The following is a 23,373-nucleotide window of genomic DNA, read 5'->3' as shown; positions in this document are numbered from 1 at the left end:
TTTAAATGGCTCATTGTTTGCAGCGCATGTTCAGAGGATAGTCTGCCTCCGATTCAGGATCATAATAATATCAATAACAAGCAATAGCTATCCCTTATTAAAAAGGCCTCATGTGCACCAGGCACCCTTCTGAGCTCTTTATAACACATGTGTTGTTGTAGCCTGCGACCCTCACGACAGTCGTCCTCATGAGGACTGTTGCGATTCCCCCAGACGATGAACGTGAGGCTGAGATAAGAGAGCTTGGCCTCGGCCACACAGCAGGTCGCCAGCCGAGCCCGGACTCGAGCCTCCTTGGCCTGTCTGCCTGTAGACGGGACCACCTCACCCCCACCCAAGCCGTCTTTGTGGGCCTTGTCATCCCTGCCGGTTCCAGAGGCTGGTCGAGGGCCACCTTTCCCAGGGCAAGTCACTCAGGTTTTAAGAGAGCGTTATCCAGTTCAAGTGACAGACTGATGACGAGTGAGTGACCGAGAGGAGGGGTTTGGACTAAATTTATACTTCCACCAAAATAAGACACTGACATGTTCCAGGTCTCTGCTTCCTAATTCAAGGTTTCCCCACCAGGGACTAGGGACGGACCCCAAGGAGCCCATGAGCGTCGAGTGTTCTGCTGGGTCATGGTGGGGGCAGACTTGGCTTCTATGCTTTTTTATGGGGACAGTGTTTTTTTATGGGGACCAGAGCTCTCAAGAGACTGTTCCTAACCGTGCTGAGTCTCTGTACTAGTTTCAGTGGGGTAAAAAATTGGTTTTACCTAAATTTCAAACTCCCATCTTATCTCAAAACTCTTAAAAGTCTTCCTCCTCCCCCACAAAGTACATTTAAACAGAACGAATTTCAGATTTGATATTCGAGGGTAAAAATACCACTGTGTGTGAAGCCACGATTTCCACGGCGCTCTGATACGAGTCAGACTGTGGGTGTGATCAGATCCCAAGGCTGCCCTACTTCCTGAAGTCAATTAAAATGCGATTGGTATAAGTAAGAGATAGACAAAAAATGAAATTTAGACTTTTAAGAGTGGGGACTCTGTCCGTATTCATTCTCTTCATGCTTACCGTGCGCCGGGCATCAGGAATTTCACGGCGAGGGTGCGTTCTGGTGGAGTCTGCGGATCGTGCTCTGTATCTGTCTGTCTTTGTATCGCCGGTGCCTAGCAAACAGCACTGCGCATAGCAGCATTCAGCGGCCGGACAAGGAGACGGCGCCTGCTGCGGCCTGAGGAGGCCAAAGCAAGGCCATCGGCGCTGACTTGTTCAGCATCTGATTATCGAGTCCCGGTTATGTTCCAGGCACTGAGCGAGGCGCCGGAGGTCTGGCGAGCAAAACCGAGGGGGCCTGTTTCCTGCCTGGAAGACACATAGTCGAGGGAGCGCACATGTACTTGTGGGCTTGGACAGGTGCCACGGAGGAATTGAGTCGCTGCGGCGAGACTGTATCACGGACGACCTGGCCTGATAGAGAGGGCAGAGGGAGTCAGGGAAGGAAGCGTCCCCCAGAGAAGCGATGTTGGAGCTCCGATCCGAAGGAGGGGCGAGCCTCGCGCGGGGTCGTCCAGGCGGAGGGACCGCGCTGGCCGCATCGGTTCACTTCGGTCGCCGTTGCCATTCAGAAGAGGACGAGGTCCTGCCCTGCCGATGTAACGCGCGCTTCTGGGCACTCTGTCCGTGCACGGGCAGGGCGCAGTGGCGAGGGGCACACGGTCCTGACCCGGACAAGGCACCGGTCACGGGGCAGTCGAGTTGAGACGTGCGACGCCTCCTTGGCGCAGCCGCGCACGGAGGTGCGGTTGGGGCCGCGGCCGCTGGTCCCTCTCGGCTCCCCGTGCGGGCTCGGCATCGTTCTCTTTCACGGGGTCCGCCTCAGAGGCGGCCTGAATGCGTCGGCGCGGGGGTGCAGCCACCCCTGCTCCAGGAGTCAGGGTCAGCTGCGGACCCACTATGAGCAGTGCTGTTTTTATTTTTTGTTGGTGGGGGGTTGGAGGGTAAGATGTTTAAGGGAGGGAGGGAGAGGGGGAGAAACCAAGTATCAGTGAGGCTGAGGGACGGGGAGGGAGCTTGAGCTGGTAGCGGAGGCAGCCTGGGGACCAGCCGGCTCTGTGGAAGGCGGGGACCCCCAGGACTGATGCAGAACCGTCACGGAGGCGTCATCTAGAGCAAGGGGCAGCGCCGTGTCTCAGGGAAGCCCCGAACAATCGTGAGAGGTATTTTTAAACAGCATTCATTTTGTTTGCTTAATTACACAGATAATTTACACTCGGTGCAGAACACTTGGAAAGCACAGCGCACACGTCCCCAGAAGTGCGCGGGTCCTGCTGCGGACGCGTGAGGGCCGAAGGCAGCAACTCGCGTGAAAGGTCCCGCGCTCGCTGCGCAGCAGCTGCCGGCGCAGTGGTTGGGCAGAATCAGCCCTTTTGCTCTGAGAATGAGGCATTGATTATAAGGGATAATGAAATGTAGAAGGAATTATTTTGTAATTAGCCTTTTAAAATGTATGTTTATAAAGGAAAAAGAAATGTTGATTCTTCCTTACCCCATTATGAAAACGAAAAGCTGGCGCATCCTGGCGATTTGCGAGAACGTTTTGTAGAATTTGGTGTCGGGGTTTCTGGTTTTCATAAAGCACTAAGGGGGGCTTCACTCCACTGTCCTTGTCATCTACCCAGACTGACAGCAAGGAGCATGGGGAGGAAGCGTTTACTGCCCACAAGCCTCATTTATTTCTCGTTCCTCTCCTGTTGAACTGATAGGATCGTGTATAAATTTACTCATACTCAGATGTTCTATTAAGGTGCCTTCTCTGTGAGTCGCATACACAGTAAACTCCGTTTGCCCCGGCACTGGCCTTGAACCGCAGAAGATCCGAGTTTAAAGATGTCGCTCACGGCTCGTAGCCCCAGCCCAAGCGTTGGATGGACGCTCCCTGCAGGCTGCAGCCAGGGCTCGGTGCTGCGTCCCAGGCGGCGCCTCCCCTTGGGCGGCAGCCAGGCTCCCGGAATAAGCTCTGACTGAGGCAGACCCGCAAGCATGGCGACAGGAAGCAGGGTCCCCTGCGCCGCTGGGGGAGGATCGGTGGAGCACTGAAGGGCAGCGGGCCGCAGACTTGCGCCTGCCCCACCCCCTTTCTAGATCTCAGTTTCTTCCTCCCTAAAGGAAGGAAGCTGGACGAGACCGGCTCTGTCGGGGAGCCCTGGTTACCTGGAACTGGGGGCCGAACACCTGTGCGGCACCGACTGTCGAAGCCTGGCAAGGAACGCGTGTTGGCTTCGTGTCATTCTTTAAATTATGTGCATGTTTCTCACTTTTCTATTGCTTATATTTCGTATTTTTAAAATATAATTAAAAAAAAAAAAGAATGAGTTAGCAGTTTAGAGGAAGACGTCAAAAACAGACTTAAGAGTCGCATCCCGAAGGGACGCCCTTGGTTATGGGTCAGACGGAAGGCAGAGAACGGCCGCCCAGTACAGGAAGGGGGAAAGCAGGTTAGGGAGAAGGACAGCTAAGAGAATGCAGCTAGAAAAGCCTTCCCGCGGAGGACAGGCGGGGCTCGGTCCAGGGGTTTCGAAGTCTAGTTGGGGAGAGGTAGGACCCATGGATGGAGTGAAAAATAAATAAAACAGGTGGTGATGTCGAAGAGGGTGCTTTCTTCGGAGGAGTCGGAGCACAAGCTCGATTCAGAGAGCTCGGAGAGCGGCCATGGAGCCGTGCGAGTGGCAGGTGTAGACCTGTGGCTGGCAGCGGTTGGTGAGAAAAGCTTGAGGGACAGCGGGGAGCAGGTCGGGGGCGCGCGAGCAGCTCGGAGTGGTCGGCAGAGCTGTGCTGCTCCGAGCAGAGAAAGTCGCTCCTCCCCGGAAGCACGGAGCCGGTGGTACGGGAAAGGCCGTCGGTGGCGGGGCGGTCAGGTGGCTACCGTTCGGGTCTTGGATGGAGTCCCGCTGCCTGGGTTCGGGTCTCAGATCTGCCAGTCCCTAACTGAGCGCCCTCGGTCAAGTTGCATAACCTCCGTAGACCTCAGTCAACTCGTGGGGTGATAATACTGTGCCTTACAGAGGCGAGGTAAGGTCACAGGTTTAAAGCACCTTGTGGCCCCGCTGGTGTCTGCTAAATGAAATGGCGGAGGGTGACAATGGTGACGGTGATTAGGGACGATAGGACCGAGGACTCGGATAGGAGTTACCTATCTGTAGGGTGTTTGCTCTGACACTGTTAGTAACACTGACACTGTTGGGGACGATTATCCGCAGCGGAATCCTGGACACAGTATCGCTGAGTAAGAACTTGGGGTCCTGGACTCACCCCCCACCCTGAGGATTCTTCTCTAACACTAGGGCTTCCGCAGTGGCCAGGGTGCCCCGGGCAGCGGAGGTCCTGGTCTTCGGTGAAGGCCCTGAAGCGCCCGCCCACTTTCCGATATTTTTTAAATTTGCGTTGTGGTTTATCCTACAGATTAGTCAGAAGAAGTTGAAAAAATATGAAAAGGAGTATCACACCATGAGGGAACAGCAGGCCCAGCAAGAAGACCCCATCGAGCGATTCGAGGTTGGTTTGCTTGTGGCCCACGTGCTGTGACGAGCTCGCAGTATTCATGTCATATCATCGCGCCCGTGACTCGTTTTACTGAGTCCTTTTTAAAATTCAGCTCCACTGTTTCTAGGTTCAAGTTTCAGTTTGAGTTTGTAAACGAGAAAAGAGGTTTGTTTTGTTTCACGCCCGCTGCGTAGTTCATTACAGTTCAGCAGGCTTTCGGCCCAGTTAATGAGCAGCGGCTGCTTGACAGGGTCACTTGAATCAGTTAAGTCGTTCTCTGTGGGGACAGAAAATAAGACATTATTTGCTTAGTCGCACATCGGGTCCGGCCTCGTCTCCCACAATTTCCGTAGGGCTCAGAGTAGTTTTAAGGGTTAGCCCTGAGAAATTGTCACTTTCATCTGACTTTTATGTGTCTGAAACCAGTTTCTTTTTACCCTTCAGCGGGAGAATAGGCGTCTCCAGGAAGCTAACATGAGGTTGGAACAGGAAAATGATGACTTAGCCCACGAGCTGGTGACCAGCAAGATCGCACTGCGGAAGGACCTGGATAATGTAAGTCTGCCTTGTCTAGAGGGACAGGTTATACCGAACCCTTGACTTCTCCCTTTATCAAGTGAAATCCTTGAGGTTTAGTGCTTGTTGTTCTAGTCAGTTACCTCCTCTGCTCCTCCGCTGGCCCCGGATAAGGCTCCTTCCCTCAGTTCCTTCAGGGCTCGTCGATTCTCTCACAGAGCACTCCTTGCCTCCCTCTGCTCCTTACAGACAGTCCTTGCACTTGCCAAACACTTCGGGATCGAGAGACCCTTTGGCTAATTCTTAGGCTGTCACAACTGGCAGGAGCGTTTACTCATTGTGGTTTTCTGAACGTCCCCCTAAAACCAGAGATTTTGTTATCTTGCATGTTAATGTGTCTGTTGACTAAGCACTGATGATTCTAATAAAGCTCAGTGCCTCCGAGGTCGACTTCATCAGGAATCTCTGTTGGCAGATGTTTCGTTTTTCTCTGCTCCTCCTAATCTTAAAAAGTTTGAGATGATGGCTTTCCCGGCAAGGCGTTTATCTGTTTTCTTTGCTACAAGCCTCCCTTAGAAGAAGTATAGTCTCTCATTCATAATTTATGTCAGGTTGGCATATTTTTTCTGTAAAGGCAGAGAGAGTAAATATTTGAGGTTTTGTGCACCTTACGGTCTCTGTTGCAACTGTTTAACCCCGCCATTAGCACGGAAGTAGCTATAGATAATAAGTAAACAAATGAACTTGGCTGCGTTCTAATAAAACTTTATTTGCAAGAATCGATGGCAGGCTGGATTTGGTGCACGGGCCATTGTTTGCCAACACCTGCCTTAGATTTTCCAGTGGGGCTCCTGAGAATACTGTTCATTGGTTTCTTAAGGTTCTAGAAACGAGCTCAGGCTGTCGAGGGTTTATAGGAGACCTACATGATATCTTAAACCTCATAGGATCTATGAACCTCACAAAGTCCTTGACATCCGCCAAATGTGTATGAAACTATGGAGCACTGCTGCCTTTTCTTTGAAAGTTTACGCTTTCGCAAAGTGGTTCACATGTTGGATGAAGAGACGGATGGCAATACCTACCAGTTCTTACTACTTCTCTTTCGAAATAGAATAATGGAGTACAAGATTTTGCACAGAACTGGATTCTAATACCAGCTACTCTATTTTCAAGTAGAGACAAGGTGGGGAGGTAGAGCAATGGCTGTGTCCCAGGGCACAGTGAGCGCTAACATGATTTGGCATATATGAAAAGCTCCTCCCCCCAAAAATGAGGCACAGGCAGTGTTACGTTTCCTCTGCTTGTCAGCCACAAATACCGCATGTAACTGGGAAGGTTCCTCTTTCCAGTTCCTGCCGGGAGGGTGTTTCAAGGTCATTATCCCTCAGTAACCAGAACCTGGCGATGTCTCTGCTTTTCGGTTTACCACAGCCTGCTCGTCAAGTGTGAGTTTCCTCTCTCTGGTGCAGATTCTCAGCATAGCATGTGTTCTTTGTGGAAACACTATGTGAATCACCCCATCAGCCACCAGGCGTTTCTGCCAAGCTGGGGGGACAGGGACGGTGTACGTCGAGCAGGGACCGCCACAGTGCGCACCAAGGAGGGCTCTCGGGTCACGCAGAAAAGAGGTGGAAAAAAAAAAAGAAAATGGGTCCTGGACAGGAGCTTTGTGTTCCGTAATAACCTTACGTTAAGAGGCAGCGTCCCCTAAAATTCCAGGTGGCTTTTCAGTTTGATCCGTGCGTTCTGCAGTCTGACAGGCCCGGTGACTCGTAGACTTCTCAGGCTCTTGGCGCCTGCCCCTAAGCGCTGCAAACCCTTTTCCAAGTCGTCGTATCCTGACAGAGTCGTCAGAGAACTAGGTTACATTCCTGATGTCGGAAGTGAGAACTAGTAAAACTAATATGAATTCCCCTTTGCTGGTGATCCGCGTGACAGGCCCTGTGCTGATAAGCAGCCTTCTCACTCACCCCTGCCCCTCACCTCCGCCTCGCGAGGACGGTAATGTGAACCCCATTTGTGCAGGAGGGTTTTCTCAACAGCCGGGAACTGGGGCCTCAGATGAAGGCACCCGGGAAGGAGCAGAGCCAGGAGTCTGACCCGGCCCGGCCTGCTTCTGTAGTGCTGCTCTGTCTCCGGAATAAGTGTGGAACAAGAAGCTGCGATTCGCTGTCAGGAACGCAAGCCCAGGAGGACCAGTGACGTGGGCACGGAGCCGAGAGCGTTTCTGGAGCACCGATGACGAGGCGCTGCCCCGCGTGCTTTGTCTTTGTCGTCAAATCCTCAGAACAGCCCGTGTGGTGTAAGGGATGTCCTTATGATCCCCGTTTCACTGATAAGCAAACAGAGGCAAAAAAAAAAAAATTTAAGTAATGTCCACGGGTCACACTTAGTGGCAGAGCCTTCAGGTTGACACCGGGATGGCCCGACACCAGCCCTCACACCCCTGACTGGGCCGGGAGCAGCAGGGCGCTTCCACCTTCGGGGCTCGGGGCATCAGAGGGGTCCGGCCTCCAGCCCCAGTGCTGGGAAGACGGGCCTTCCCCGTCCTAGCTTTTCAAGACCCGTTCCAAGTTAGTCTTCTCTCATTTCTTTTTTTTTTTCTTTTTCTTTCTTTCTTTCTTTTTTTTTTTTTTACAGCAAAAATTTTTTATATTTAGAATTAACCAGCTGGACTAAGGCTAGATGATCCCATTTTGTTGGCAACATCCAAAGCATCATAGTCGGGAGCCAGTCGAACATGGGCCTTCTCTCTCCGTCAGGCCCGATCAGGGTGCGGGCTTGGGCCACGTCAGAGCCGCAGAGCTCCACAGCCGGCGTGGCCCGGCGCCTGCTGGCCTTGACCTCCACAGCGAACGCAAGTGTGTCGTTGACTTCTGTCATTTTTGAGGCTGTCTCGGAAATCGGGGTACTTGATGGTGTAGTGGCCGAGCCCGTGTCTCCCGGGGGCGCTCTTCCAAGGGTCTTTGGGCTGTTGGAAGGTGGGCGACGTGCGTATCTTTTTTGTGCCTGTGGACACCTTTCAGCTCTGCTTTCTTTGCCTTCAAAGCCTTTGCTTCGGCCTTGGGGAGGGGCCGGGTCCGCCTCCCCCGATTCTGCCGCCGTCTTCATTAAAAGGGTTTCTCCCGTTTCTTGTGAATCGCCACTGAAAAGCATCTAGGTTCTGAAGTGAGGGATGTGGGGTCCTGTCACCTATTGTTGACTTTAGAGACTCAGGTTTTTGAAAGAACCTTATTCCTTCCAACGCATCCCTTTCCACTTCCCAGAGAAAAGCTCTCGCTTATAGGATTTCCACAGCCCTCTTTGTATTTCCGGTCGATTCTATATCACTTTCGTTATTCCTCGCCTGTCACTTTTCAGCGATGGAGAAATTCCCGGTCAGCCCCCGAATCCCTAGGTGACCACAAGCAAGCTTTCTGCCCTGGGACGGGGCAGTAACGCCCAGACCCTCCCCTGGTGCTGGCGGCTGAGAACCGGAGCAGGGCGCCTGGCGCAGGGCCGCCGGCGTGTCTGAGTCCCCGCCGGCACGGGGGCGTCCGGGGAGAGCGAAGGAGGCAGGCTCGGGAGGCCAGCCGCCCGGGCGTGAACGTGGGCTCCTTCACGGCCGCCGCTCCTGCCCTCGAGCAGGCGCCTAAACTGGGTCAGCAGTCCGTCGACCTGTGTGCGAGGGTCTCCTCGAGCCTGTGTCTGCTCAGCTGGTCTGTGAGTCTGTCTTTACGCCATCGGCACTCTGCCTGATCACTGGAGCTTCACAGTCTCACATCGGGTCCAGGGAGCCCTCCAGCTCTGTTCTTTTTGAAAACCAGTTTGGCTGTTCTACGTCCTTTGTATGTCTGTAAATACTAGAGTCAGTTTGTCAACTTTGAGAAATAAAAGCCTGGGATTTTGAGTGGGGTTTTATTGAATATGAATCAGCTTGGGGATAATTAATATCTGAACAATAATTAAACCTTTAATCCATGAATTTTTATTTAGGTCGTTTTTTGATTTTAGCTTTTTTTTTTCTTTTTTACTTTTCAATGTACAAGAATTGCATATATTTTAACCCATGGTAAAGGTTCTTTTAATTGCATTTTCTAAGTGTTTATTGCTAGTTTCTAGAGATAAAATTGATTACGTGATTTTGTGCCCTGTGACCTCGCTGAGTTCACTTTTGATGCTGGTAGCTTTTTGTTTACTTTCTTAGGGTTTTCCACATGCACGGTCGTGTTCTCTCTGAATCACGACAGTCTGACTTCCACTCACGCCACGGCTCCTTCCCCGCCCCCCCCCCCCCCCGCCCACCTGCACTGACTAGGGCCTTCCGAACCGCGCCGGAGGGCGAGAGCCGGCCCGTGGCCGTAGGTTTTACGTAGGTCAGGGTGAGGAAGCTCTCCTTCCTTCCTGTCTGCTGGGAGTTTGTGTCACGAATGGATGTTGAATAATGTCACCTCTCTTCCTGCACCTGCTGAGGTGATTATTTGCTATTTCTCCTAATTCTGTTAATGTGGTAAACTAAATTGATTTTTTCAATGTAAACCAACCTTGCATTCCTAGGAAACTTGGGTTTCTATTTTTCATTAAAGATTGTTATTTGCGGTAAAGATTTTTACATGAGGAATATTCGTCTGAAGTGTCTTCAGGGTTTTTGCGTGGTTTTGATATCAGAGTGATGCCGGCTTTCTAAAAAACCTGGGAGGCTTTTCTTCCTATTAAGTGCTTTATGTAGGATTGTTTCTTGATTAAATCCTCGATTTGATTTTCAAGTGAAGCCGTTTGGGCCTGGAATTTTCTTAGTGGGAAATTATTTAATTATATAAATTTCCTGTTAAGAAAGTGTATTCAATAAATGTATTCAGTTTGTCTCCAGATATGAAGCTATTCAAATTTTCTAGTTCATGTGTCCATTGTAATAATTCGGGTCGTTCGAATAATTTATCCATTTCATTTTAGTTGTCTAATGTGTTGGTATGAAGTCGCTGATGTTTCCTTATTTTTAAATGATTTTTTGAGATACCCTCTCTTTCATTCCCGATAATTTATATCTTTTTCCTTTTCTCCTTAATCCAACTAGAATTTTATCGGTTGTGTTGATCTCTTCAAAATTTAGCTTTTAGTTTCATTGATTTTTTCCCCCCTCTTTGTTTCATTGATTTCTATTTTTTATTATTTCCTTCTGCTTTTCTTTCGGTTTAATTTGCTCTTTTTCTAGCTTCTTAAGGAGGAAGCTTGAACATTGATTTTGGACCAGTCTTTTCTAAAAGAAGCGTTATAGTTCTAAATCTCCCTGAAGCAACATTTCAGCCGCATCCGACACATCCTGTTTTTATTTTATTTAGTTCTTGTGATTTCTTCTTTGACCTCTGGGTTCGTGAGCAGCGTGTTGTTTGATGTTCAACTGTTAGGAATCTTTCTAGAAATTTTTTGCTGTCGATTTCTGATTTAATTCAGTTGTGCTCAGAGAACGCATCCTTTCCGACTTTGATCGTTTACAAGCGTTTCTGCGCGTGTCTGAAGGCTCGCTACGCGGCCTGCTGGGGTGAGCCGGCCTGGGGGGCGCCCGCCCTGCGGTGTGGGCGCCGCGCGGTGTCGGCATGGTCTGATGCGGGCGGCCGGGTGCCGTTCAGGTCTCCCGTAGGCGCCCCGTGCGTTCTCCCTCTGTCCCGCCCTGGGGGGTGAGGGGGTCCCTAAGAGCGCCCCTGACTGCCTCTCCTCGGAGTCACGGCCGTTGTCATTTCCCATCGCACGTGTATTTCTGACGCTTACGCCTTCTCCGTGGCGCGACTCTTTCTCCGCTGGGGCCTGTCCCTCTTTGTCTCTGGTAGTACTTTGTTCTGAAATCCGCCGTGTGTGATGTTTTCGTGACCGCTCCGACTTTCATGGTGCCCTTCTGCGTCCTCTTTTAGTATATGTGTTGTTATATTTAAAATGGGTTTTTTTTCGTAGCCAGCATATAGTTGGGTCTTGCTTTTTTAATTCTATCTGTTCATCTTTTAATTGGAGTGTTTAGACCAGTTATAGTAAATGTAATTGTTTATCAGGTGCATTCACGGTTACCACCTTGCTCTTTGTTCTCTGTTGTATTTGCTTCCCCCCCCCCTTTTCTGCCTTCTTTGGTTTAAGTATTTTCAGGGTTCATTTTATCACCACTTTGCCTTACGGGCTGTTCCGGCGCTGGCCCACGGCGTCCGCCACCCCGGCGTCCTGAGACTTGCCCCGCGGACGCCAGCCCTGCCCCACGGCCCACCTGCCTCCGGGCCAGAACCTCGCTTGTTCTCCTCCCAGGGCCCGCAGTCCGACCTCCGCTGTGCTCCGTGTCTGGAAGCAGGGGCGTCATGCATTCTTCCCGGTTTCTGTTTGCGGTGTGAGGGGCATCTGGTCCCCGTGACTCCTTCATGACTGGAACTGCAGTCAGGTTTCTATGCTTGATCACCAGCCGTTCTCTGCTCACGGGCTCCTCGCGTGACCGCGGCGAGGCTGGTGCGGCCGGAGGACGCCAGCTGGGGCCGGCCCGGCGTCCCGTTGCCGCGGGCACGTGTGCAGAGTCAGCTCCCGGAGCGACGGCACAGCCGCTGTGCTACGTGCGTGTGAGAGCCTGGGGAAGGCGCTTCCCTACCTCTCTTCTGTACAAGTTGGGGACTCGGGTGGGCAGGGAGGGAGGGCTCAGGGGTCAGAGGACTTTGTGACCGGGCTGTGTCACACGTCTTAGAACCGGGCTTGGTGTCAGTCGTCGTCCACCATGGCCGTGATGGGGAGCGGACGAGAGGACACAAGGCTGTGCTCCAGCTGCTCAGGAGCCGCTGACCGAGTCCAGGGAGAGGGTGGGGGGCGGGGCAGCAGGCGGCTCTGTTGGCGAAAGGCAAACGGGCCTTCACAGGGCTTCATTCTCCTGTGAGTGATTTATTTCCTCCCTCGTTTTTCTCTTTTTGGTGTTCCTTGGGTTTGAGCTGGAGAAGGAGGTGATAAGTTACTCCCCAGGAGGGACAGGCCTTAACTCTAGGACCCCACTTAATTGAATGCACGCACGTTTTGCCAGTAATTAACGGCCTTCCGAGTTTGCTGTCGTGCCCTTCTCAGTCCCTTTCCGAGGCCCTAGCCTCCGGCACCTGTCCTCGCACAGAAGGCGCGTGGGAGGGAGAGTGGCGTGGTGGAGGGCATGGGGGGCGCCCGGGGCGCCGCCCCAGGGGGGAGAGCAGAAGCGCTCGCTCATCTCATTCAGGGAGACGGCCGCCCATCGTCGGAGGAGGAGGCCGTGTGCGAGGAGCCGGCGGCGACCTTCCGCGTCCCGGGCTCTGTGGCCGGGAGCGCCCCGCACTTCCCCAGCCGCCCTCGACATGCTCCCACCGTTCCGTCCTCAGTTACCCCTGGATGTCCAGTGTCAGCGGCTCTCAGCTCATTTTCACTCGGACCCATAGATCTGCCCTCCAGACCTTCTCATGTTTTAGTAAAAAAAACTGGGGTGGAGGATGGCCATTTCAGATAATAAAAGAGAGAATGCCAGGAAAAGAGTGGCCTTCTTTATCAGGTGACTAGAGCAAAATGTAAAACTTGCAGAGGAAATACTGAGCTTTTGGAAGAAGAAACCCAGAATTTATTATTACTGCCCGATAATGACAGCTGCCTCTCATTGAGTGCTTGTTATACACCAGGCACCACGTTCAGTCTCTGCCGTGCTTTATCTGTCCCTCAGGTGAAGAGCCTGAAGTTCAGAGAGGTTCTCGATGACTTGTGGCACGTGGCACGTGGTCGGGGCACGATGGGAACTGGGCCGAGGCCGTCCGATGTCAAAGGCGGCGCTCCTGACCACTGCCCTGCACTGCCTCTGGGCCAGGCACTGGGCCAGGCACTGCTGCGCGAGTCTGGGCTCGGCGTGGCCTCGGGCATATCATTTCCTCTCTCCAGATCACAGTTTCGCCATCATCTCAAAATGAGATTGTGCCGGGCGATTCCAATCCCTTCCAGTTCTCAATTCTTGTTCTGTAACAACGTCTCTTAAACGTTTCAGGCCGAGGAAAAGGCAGATGCCCTGAATAAGGAGCTGCTTATGACCAAGCAGAAGCTGATTGATGCAGAAGAAGAGAAGAGGCGGCTGGAAGAAGAGTCAGCTCAGGTGAGGGGCGCTGCGCCGCTCCTGGGTCCCTCCGTCGCGCAAACGCTGGACAGTTGGCAGTTCAGCTGGGAGCTTCCTGTTGACACTGGAGAACCCAGAGACAGCCGGCTTCGTTTTCTCTCCAGAAGCCTTTTTTAGTTACTGTGCAAAGCATAACAGTTCTTCATAATTAAAGTGTAGGGGGAGACAGTGGGGTAAAGCCCATCTTTGGTTGGGGCCGGAGACGAAATTCCTGCGGTCAGCACCTGGGTGTGCCGACGAATAGGGTCAGCATTTCTGCAGAAGGAAAGCAGATACCCTCTCTGGCTCTTGCCCTTCCTGCCCCGGCATCTCCCGCACAGAGCAAACTCTGGGAGGCCTGTCCAGGGCCAGCTCTGCAGTCACTGGGGGCACAGACGGGCAGCCGCAGGAAGAGCTGGGGTTGCCGTGTGCCTTGGAGCAGGCGCCCCGCCCGTGCCCGGCGTTCCCTCCGGTCTCAGCACGGCCCGAGGTGAGAGATGACAGGGCGCCCGCCACACAAACCGCGAGGTCCTGAGGGCGCATGGCCCCCTGGGTAGCTCTTTAGTCCATTTGGTTCGTGCTGCCTGCTCGGCTCAGGCTCAGTGGTCGAGTGGCCCTGGCAGGGAGGGACTCCAGCAGAAGCCGCAGTCCAAAGTGGGGTTCGGTGCTTTGGGATTGACGGTCCTCTCTCTCTCTCTCTCCTGGCATCGAGCACAGGGGGGTGACAGCTGCGGGGAGTGAAGGAATCCCCGGGGAGGTGAATCAGAGCCTCCAGGGTCGGGCACTTCTGGGGAGCCCAGCACTGGGCAGTTAGTGCCGGCGCCGGCTCCGCATGTTTCCTTAAAGCATTCGCTTCTGCCTTTTCATGTATGCAGCTAAAAGAAATGTGTCGGCGGGAGCTCGACAAGGCAGAATCTGAGATCAAAAAAAACAGTTCTATCATCGGCGACTACAAGCAGGTGGGTCTGTGTGCCCCGGATGGGGCCGCGTTCTCTGGAAGCCCCGTGTGCCCGGATGGACTGTGCCCCCTGCACACCCAGGTGCTCCCCGGCTCGGCCGCTGGCACTGACGCGTCCCTTCGCTGGACAAGGCACCTCGCTGACGCTGCACTGTCGCGTCAGGGCAGCGATCGCCGTCCCAGCCGCCGTGCGCGCTCCGCGAGGTCGCGCGGCCCGGGCACCTGGCTTCGCGCCCGGCGCGTGGGTCGGCACTCGGTGAGGCCGCGCCGTGTTCTCGGGAGCATCCCCTGCGCGGGCTCGGGCCGCACGTTCACGTGAGCCCGTGTGGCGTCCACCAGCTCTCTCCCTGGCCAGTTGCCTGTAAAGAACGTAACGGAGTTGGGCTCGTCTCTCCTGTGCCGGGATCTCGCGTGGGCTCGTGAGTCCGGCGAGCGTTTGTGTGGCACTCACGGGTTCCCACGAGTCCAGGCCAGCGGACGCAGAGGGGGCCCAGCCACAGGATCCCGTGCCCAGCCGTCAGCGTCCGTCCTCCCGAGCAGGAGCGGCATGTTGGCCGCTGTCTTCCCTCTGCTGGGCATGGGCCAGCTGCCGCCGTAGTTTGTCCCCAGCCCAAAGTATGCAGATGACGACATTGTTTAAGAGATTGTCGTCCGTTTGTTTCTTTAGATTTGTTCTCAGTTGAGCGAAAGACTGGAGAAGCAGCAGACGGCTAATAAAATGGAAATTGAGAAAATTCGGGTAAGTCTTCCTTTCCCAAAGAAATGTTATACCACCTAGCTCAGTGTGTGGCCGTGAGCAGCACAGCAGATTTGGAGAGGGGCTCTCGTCTGCTTTGATTTCAAAAGGGGGAGAAGCCGACGGCGAGTCCCCGGTAGGCCACCGGGCCCAGCCCGGCTCAGTCATGGACAGCTGATGTCACGCCTGTTTGCTCTGGAAGGGAGTACAGATGAGGTCAGAGGCGCCCTGGCTTTGGATCTCAAAGTGCAGGCGCCCCTGGTCCTTCTGGACTCGTCGGACACCCTCCTCCGACAGCTCGCCTGGAAACAAAGCAGGCGCCACGGGATTTCCAGGCGTCGTCATTGTGGGCGGTGAGGGCCTTGGCGCCAGCTGAGGCAGAGGAGTCCCGGACACGGATTTGGCCTGAGGTGGCGAGGGTACAGAGGTCAGGACCACGTGGCATGGTTTGTCGCTCCCCACCTTGTGTAGAATGGGACACTCCCCCTCCGAGCTCAGTTCCTGCTGCCGTCGTAACGGATCCCAGGACCACAATGTGTTTTCGCCATTTTGGAGGCTTTTGTGACTCGGCGCCCTTTCTCTAAGTCGCACCTGTATGAGAGTGCTTAGCAGATTTTACTAGGATGAGCAATTTACCGAAAGGTGCTTGTCTAAGGTACGTTTAGCTCGGTGGACAGGAATGTGGGAAAGTTCTGTGCTTGTGGCTGTATTTGCACAAAACGGAATTTTGCCTGGAACAAGACACTTGGCCATAAGTAGGGCTTAACCAGCAGTATCTATTTTTTAAATATGATTTATTTTGTCATTCTTAAATCAATGATCGTTGCAGACAAATTGGAAAATAAGAGGAAATAAGAAAAAAATCCCTATAATCTTGCCACCCGCAGGTAACATCGCCATTAACGCTTTGGTATGCGTTCTTTCAGTCTTTGTTCTGACTTTAACATACAGAATTTCGTTCTAAGATGCACGTTTTTTCACATTCTGAGACCCTCTGAAATAGAAGCATATTTTATAACCGATGACTTTTTGGGGTTTAATTGACAGAATATTTTCTCACAGGAGCATAGGGTGATGCCTCTTACAGTCAGTGGCATCTTACTTTGATGAAACAGGGTATATCTTTGCAACCATAATTAATACACATTTTTCTGTCCTAGTCCACCCAGCTTAACCATTTTGCCATGTGGTGAAAAATTCCTCAAAACCTTTTTGGAGGCCGCATACTTCGTGTATAACTACAGCACAGTATATTGAATTTCTCCCAAGTGGTAGATGGCTTATCCCCTCCCTTTTTTCCTTATTTCTAATTCTGCAGTGACCTTGTACATAAATCTTTATGTAGTCACTGCTTCTTCCTTAATTTTTTAGCCGAGGTTTCTAGACGTGAGGTGACTAGATCAAGACATAAGAATATTTTTATTGCTTTTGGTGTGTATTACCAGGTGGCTTTTCCAGTAGGCTGTCTGCAAGTTTACAAGGAGCCAGGTAGATTTTCAGGCGCCGTAGCGCTCAACTGCGAAGCCATCCCTTGGCTCCCCAGGAAGGCGATGCTCACACCTTCCTAAAGGGTCGGTTTCTCTTCTTTGTCTCTTCACATCTGACGTTGACTGCCAGCAAAAAGTGGACGACTGTGAGCGCTGCCGGGAATTTTTCAACAAAGAAGGGCGCGTGAAGGGCATGAGTGCAGCTAAGGAGGCTTTAGATGAGGACACAGACGAGGAGAAGGAGACGCTCAAGAACCAGCTGAGGGAGATGGAGCTGGAGCTGGCACAGACCAAGCTGCAGCTGGTGGAAGCCGAGTGCAAGATACAGGTAAGGGCCAGAGCCCCCGGGCCCCTGGCCCTCCAGGCCCCCGGGCCCCCACCCCCGTGACAAGTGCTGCCCCCGCTCTTGGTGCAGTGGGGCTTGGACCCGCGTGTGGGGCATTTCCTGGTGTGGGCCGGAAGCGCCAGGAGTAATATTTACAGTGCGGGAGTCTTCCCTGTTGGACTTTGACCATAATCCTCACAGGAAGAAGCTTATTACTTGTTGTTTACCAGTGGATGTTTAATTGGTATGTGGCCTGCCCTGAGGATTGCACTTTCTCATAATGAGAATTACCCATCAAGCTTGGCATCTTTTCCGTGGGGCAGAGAACGTGTGCTTTGAAATCACAGCCTCGCCAGCCAGCTCTCTGACACTGGGTCAGTTAGTAACCTCTTCACGCTTCAGGTTCCTCGTCTGCAAGTGGAGATGATGAGGGTCCCTGAGGAGGAAAGAAGATAAGGCACAGAAAGGGCGCAGTGCAGTGCCCGAGGGCTTCGTAAACGCCAGCTTTTATGTCCCAACTCCCATCACATAACTAGCTTTGTGACGCTGGACATATTGCTGAATTTACCCGAGCCCTCACTGCTGATGAAATTGGGGCTTATTGTGGTCATCTTTATACTGCATGGCTGGTTCCATCCGCACCAGTAACTGAGCACAAGGTCGGCACCAAGCCCTGTTAGTGGAAGGAACCAAGTTCAGGACTGAAGCTTAGGGGGCCTGGTCTCCCACATCTCACACACTCACTGGGCATCTGCTCTTTGTCAGGCCCTGTCCTAGCTGCCGGGGCTGCAGAGCTAAGACATGGCTTACATGGCTGTCCAGGAAAGGCATCCTCAAGGCAGCAGTATCAGAGCTGAACAGGGGTTGCAGCTACAGGAGAGAGAGAACAGTGAGAATTCCTCGTGGAGGAAGTGGCATGTTGAGCAGCGGAGAGGGAAGAGAGGGCTTGTCCAGTAAGGAGCTTCAGGAAGTAGGGGTGGAAATGGGTGCTGAGCCGGAAGAGCGTGTGTGGGTCTGGACCGAAGCATCTCAAATGCCTTGTCAGGGAGTCCGGACTTTAAAGGTTCTTGCTGGAAGCCAGTGATGCGGTCTTAGCTAGAGCTTTAGCACCGCCTACCTGGCGTGCAGTGGGTGGACGGGAGAGAGAGACAGATGCTCATTTAGGAGGCCGTTTTAATGAACAGACTAGGTAAGGAATGAGGTCATGACTCGCACAGATCCCACAGCTTTAGGCATTCCAGGTCTTTCTATGCCACTTTGAGACGGGGGATTTCTAGGGGCCTCTCATGAGTAAATAGACTGACTTCCTGTCTTGGCTGAGCTCTGGGGAGGAAATGGCCTTGAGGCTGGCGCTGACATGTCGTTGCCCCCGCAGGACTTAGAGCACCACTTGGGCCTCGCCCTGAACGAGGTGCAGGCGGCCAAGAAGACGTGGTTCAACCGAACGCTGAGCTCCATCAAGACGGCGACCGGGGTCCAAGGGAAGGAGACTTGCTGAGAGCACTGCCGCCTCCGGACACCTTCCGAGAACACGACACCTTTTGTTGCCTTCTTTGGCCAGATGTGTGATTCTGTGACATGTCCCAGGACCAGACTGTACCCAAGTCAGTTTCATAGACGCGTATTGGTAGGTCATTGGACCAGAGCTCACGAAGCAGGCAGCCTCTGGGTAAGGCCCCCTCACTACTGACACTAACAGGCTTGCTAGCCCAACAGCCGTTCCGGATGCGCTCCGCCGCCCCCGGGTGGCCTCCAGGCCTCCTCCCAGTGCCGGTCAGCACCTCACCCGGCCCACAGGCCGAGCTGACAGAGTTGGGGGATCCTTTCAGGCTGTTGTTGGTTTTTTTCTAAACCTTTAATCTTTTTTTTTTTTAATATACATATTATATATATTGGGGTGGGGGCGGGGAAGGGGATAAGTAACTGAAATAATTCTTATCTGCTTCAGTGCCAGCAGAGGGTCCTCCAGGTAGATACGGAGAAGCACTTTGTTTTAAATAGGAGGGTTTCATGGTCGTAGTTGAAGCCACCTAGTTTTGTTAAACTATATGATGCACAAGTTTTCGGTTTGGCATTATTCACATGTTTTTGATCAATTCTATGCAACTCTCATAGTTCCTGTTGTTTTTTTAGTGTTAGCTGCCAAAGTGACTTCCAGTGCTGGGGCGGGTGAGCTGACTGACTGTGAGGCTGGATTAATCACAATGTGGACAAATCCTATTTTGCTCAATATGTCGCGTGTGTGTGCGTGTGTGTGTGTGTATGTGTATATATATATAAATATCTTTCCCCGTGCCCCCGATGACAGTGTTTAAATCCCAGACTAGGACTGATCTGCACAACTTAATTATGTGGTTATTGGGCACTTAATTTCACTCAAGGTTGGCTGGGTCCTGCTCTCCTCCCCGCCGTTACGTCCAGACTCCCTCCCGGGGTTTCCCACAGCAGGTTGTGTAAGTGAGACAGACGCTGAGCTGTGTACGTGTTTGTGTAAGTGTGAGTACGTGTAAGACACACATGCCGAGAGGCCCCCATTCTGCTGGCCCATGTCCCTGCCTGCCTGGGCCCTCCTTAGAGTGTGGCTGGGTGTAAACCTCGCTGTTCAGATGGGCTGCAAGTTCTCACTTCAGAACTATGGAATGGAAGTTTTAACACCTTAAAAAAAAAAAAAAAAAAAAAAACAACTTCGGCCTTTCATTTACACGGTGACGTGCTGACAGGCCGTCTCAGAGACGACCCGGTTTCTCTGCGTGCGGCGCAGTGGTGGCTGCTTACGAGAGGCACCGGTGTGTGTGTAAAGACACTTGGTGGTTTCGTATCTCTCTTCCCGTGGGCTTTACTGACTGACAGTGGCCGAGGCCGCCCTTGATGAGGGAGGTAACGAGTGGCAGTCCCCTGCCCCGCAGCTGTCCCCGCCACCACGCCGTGTCTTTCTCCTTCAGTTACCAGAACAGCTGTGAGCCTATCTAAGACGAGGTGTGTGGACATCGTGCTAGGGTAGTTCCAGTGTGTTAACTTTATGAACTGAAATATAAACCAGTAAAGTTGTATTACTATCTCTTCTGTTGGTTTTATTTTAACAGCATATTCATTAAATATTTTGGTACAAACAGCATTGCTTTCTAAAAACCCGTTTTATCATTATGTGCTCCTGCCCCCCGCCACCCCCCCCCCCCCCGCACAAGCAGAGAAAACCAGCCTCTGTGCAGTCAAGTAGGCGTGTGTGAGCACCTCCATCCACTCCGACACTCACTCCGCAGCTGAGGCGTGCCAGGCCCTGTAGGGCGCAAAGGACAAGGGCCTTGTCCTCTGGGAGGCGTCCTCACGAGCATTGCCCCTCTGAGAAATGAAGCAGTGTGGTTACAGTTGAGGCAGTTTTTGCGTTAGCGGAGAGAGAAGGGCGTGGTTAGGCCTTAAAGGACTAAAGCATCTCATGGGGCAGAGATGGGAGGAGTCCGGGCCCGGGTGTGAGCACGCAGAGAAAGAGCCGAAGAGCAGAACAGCGGGCCAAGCGCCCGGGGTCCCGTTCTGCCCGCTGAGCTTCCAGCAGTGGCGGCATGGACAGCTCCAGCCTTTGGGAAGCTGCTTCCGGTCACTGCCAGCCCACCCACCGCCCTGCGCCATGGGGATGAGGCTCCCCCGGCCCTCTGCCATCCTTCTTTACCACCTCGCCCCCTTCTCTGTGGCAGGAAGAAGAGCAGTGCCCCCAACCCTACGGTTCCCCCCTGCTCGACCTGCCCTCCAGGACCCTAGGCACACCCAGCCTTCGGATGGAAGCGGGCCAAGATGCAGGCCACGAAGAAGGGAAGGTGGTGAGTGAGCCCGCCCCGAGGCTGGGGCCTGGGCCGTGGCAGGGGCTCAGCACAGTGGGGACCCCTTGGCCGCCCGCAGGCTGGTGGGCACATTTCTGGGGTCTGCAGTGCTGGCGCACCAGGGCAGGGATCCAGAAGCGCAGCCTTCCTCGTCCAGGCTTTTCCCGTGCCCAGCGTCCCAGCGTTCAGGAGTGTAGGCGCTGGGCAGGACTCCTCCCCCGAGCCCACACGGAGGAGTGCACATGCCACTCGAACTCGGCTCACGGGCCTCCCGTGACCCAGAGGGGCCCTGCTCCCCGGGGGGGGGGGCCCTGGCTGTGTTGAGACCCAGGGTGAGAAGAATAGTTGCCACCGCACACGACGTGCCCTGACAGGGACGTGGGGCCGTGCGGAAGCCGGGGAGCTGGAGCGGGAGCGGCAGCTTTCTGCGCTGATGGCCGGGGGTCCGCGCGGGACAGACGCAGGGAGACGTCGAGGGGGCAGAACCAGCACTGCCGTGTGACAGTCGCAGAGGGACGGGGGAGGGGACTGGGCGAGTTAGCCGAGGCCACCCGGGCTGAGGAGTTCGAAGCAGAAAGGGAATCATGGGCGAGTTTTAAGCCAACTTGTTTTAAAACGCTGGGAAGTTCCCTGTTGATCCTTTGGGAGGGAAGATTCACAAGAAATTAAGTCTGGAAGGAGGTGACAGAATAAGGAGGCCAGGTTTGAGAAAAACTGGAGAGTCAGTGAAACTCGGTGAGGGCAAGGGAGGAAACGCCAGGAGAAATCGCGCTTCCGGGGTACGGATTTGACGTCGTCTGGGAAACAGGCTGGGGACGTCCCCAGTCCTGCCACTCGGGAACCGCGTGGGCCGCGCCACCACAGGGCTTACAGGCCTCCACACCGCCCACCCTTGGCTGCGTGGCGCCGTCCTGTGCCACACGGCCGCCCAGCGGCACCCCTGGCCCCCGCCCACCACCAACAGTTGTCACTACCAAAAATGGCTCCAGGTATTGCCAAACGGCCCCGGCTTAGGGGCGACAGCCTTGGTCGAGAAGCCCTGCTCCGGCGTGTAAGCGGAGGCTAGGAGCACGGGTGAGGCTGCCCGGGGACATGCAGGTGGAGGCCCAGCGACCGCCATTCAGAGCGAGGGGACCTGGAGCAGGGAATAAGGCCGCGGCCACTGCCGGAACGTGTTTGGTGGGTGCGGGGGGAGGGAAGGGAGCAGACACGAGTGCAGCACTGAAGAAGCCTGGCCGTGAAGGGGCGTCGGGGAGCGGGGCGGCCGGGGGGACCGTGGGAGCAGCACGAGCCCTCCGCCGGAAGCGGCCTGGCCCTGATCACAGCCACGGCTCTCCCCTGACTCTGCCCTCGGGGCTGCTCACTAGGTAAGTGAAAATGCGTGACAGGCCGAGCGGGCCATCTGGCAGGCCCTGCTGAACCCGAGCTGATGGAACCTTGTTAGTAACTCCGGGGTGGTGGGGAACGAGGCAGCTCAGAATGAGAGACGAGGCATCCGCCCTGAAGTCCCCCAGGAGCGAGTGATGAAGGGAGTGACGAAAAACCTACAGGAGCGAAACACGAGCCCGGGACACCAGTCCCCGCACCGAACTGACTCAACGGCCGTGAAAACCCGAGTCTACGCGGAGAGGACTAATCGGCGATAAGGCCCCTTGGGGCCCGGGAGAGTCTCGCGCTTGGCCTCTCGGGGGCTATGTCGTCATCTGTCTGGATGTTTAAGCGATTCTAGTGCTTCACTAGCTCAGAGATAAGCCTGATTCTGACACTGGGATTCAAATCTAAGATTCACTGTGGGTGGTTGTGGCTATCGGAGAAGAGGCAGGACAGACGTGAGGATTAGGGCTGCCCCGAATGGCTGAGGCACGCACTCCCAGGACAGGAGGGCCCAGTACTAAGTTCTCTGCCCTTCCCCATTTTATAGGTGAAGAAATTGGGCCCATAGAGAGGTTCCAGGCCCAGTCAACACGGCTAGGATGTTAAGCCACGTCTCTAACTCTCCCTGACCAGCAGGGCAGCACCTTAAGATGACCGTGTGGGCAGCAGGTGGGTATAAGTTCTCATAGCCCTTCACTACGGGTAGCACACCTGGACTCTTGGGGCCTGAACCCTGGGTTCAAGGCCACCTTGGATGCACACCTGTCAAGTCACTGAACCTTCCCGAGTCCCTTTGCTTACCTGTGCAGTGGGCTTGGCACCTGTCTCCTAGGGGTCGCTCACCTCCTTACTGCTGAACTCTGGGCTCTTCACGTTCCAGCTGCCAGAACACCCTGAGTTAAGGGATGTTATTCTCAGATTTCCAAGTAAGGCTGAAAGGCTTGCCTGTGACCACAAGAGCTGGGATTTCAGTTTCTACCAGGTCCCACCACGCCCAGGGCCCAAGAGCAAGCAAGCCTGGCTTGGCTCCCCCTCAAGCCCACAGAGGCCAGCCTGGGCGTGAGGCTGCACGCAGCAGCAGCAGCAGCGGGCCTGGCCAGCCTTCCTTCCCTCAGTCCTAGCATGGTTGTAACTCCAGGCGAAGGTGCGCAGGGAGAAGGTAGGCCCCGAGTTACAGAACAAAGTGCAACAGCCGATCCTTTGTTCACACAGCTCTTGGCTTACCTGGGCAGGGGCAGCAGCAGGCCCTGGGCCACCACCTCTCTCCTCATTCGCCAGGCCGGCTGAGGTGGGCTTGGGCCTGGGCTTCCAAGGTGTGAGGATTAAGAGTGCGATGCGTGAGAAGCACCCCGTCACTTTTGAGGTTCAGGATTCAGCACCCATAACTACTTGCTGTGCTGGGTTCAAGTTTGAGGTCGTGCGAACTTTTGGCATCTCATTGGAAAGGCCCGTAAACAGGGATCAGGCCTCGGCCCCTCACCCCTTTGCCACACGCGCTGAGCCAGAGTGCGCTAAAGGCCAGAAAAGTGGCTGTGCGCTTACCC

At 54.0% G+C, this 23,373-nt stretch overlaps 1 protein-coding gene across 8 annotated transcripts in view; it reads left to right on the top strand.

Moving 5' to 3' along the window:
• The window catches only part of RABGAP1 (RAB GTPase activating protein 1), a 133,966-nt gene extending 114,208 nt beyond the window's left edge, over positions 1 to 19,758 (top strand). For 7 of the 8 annotated variants that reach the window (XM_016137438.2, XM_036217813.1, XM_016137439.2 and 4 more), the window contains 7 exons: positions 4,449 to 4,541; positions 4,974 to 5,084; positions 13,033 to 13,137; positions 14,013 to 14,096; positions 14,763 to 14,834; positions 16,449 to 16,646; positions 18,019 to 18,492. In XM_016137438.2, coding sequence (XP_015992924.2) covers positions 4,449 to 4,541; positions 4,974 to 5,084; positions 13,033 to 13,137; positions 14,013 to 14,096; positions 14,763 to 14,834; positions 16,449 to 16,646; positions 18,019 to 18,141 — 786 coding nt within the window. In that variant the 3' untranslated portion in view covers positions 18,142 to 18,492. Of the gene's footprint in view, positions 1 to 4,448; positions 4,542 to 4,973; positions 5,085 to 13,032; positions 13,138 to 14,012; positions 14,097 to 14,762; positions 14,835 to 16,448; positions 16,647 to 18,018 lie in introns of all 8 variants that reach the window. The other variant, XM_016137437.2, reaches the window with a different exon arrangement.
• The last annotated feature ends 3,615 nt before the right edge of the window (positions 19,759 to 23,373 follow it).

The sequence above is a fragment of the Rousettus aegyptiacus genome, unplaced genomic scaffold, assembly GCF_014176215.1.
Source record: "Rousettus aegyptiacus isolate mRouAeg1 unplaced genomic scaffold, mRouAeg1.p scaffold_m13_p_3, whole genome shotgun sequence".
Classification (NCBI taxonomy): Eukaryota; Metazoa; Chordata; class Mammalia; order Chiroptera; family Pteropodidae; genus Rousettus; species Rousettus aegyptiacus.
The sequence above is the reverse complement of the archived record's forward strand: the minus strand, read 5'-3'. Positions and strand labels throughout refer to the sequence as shown.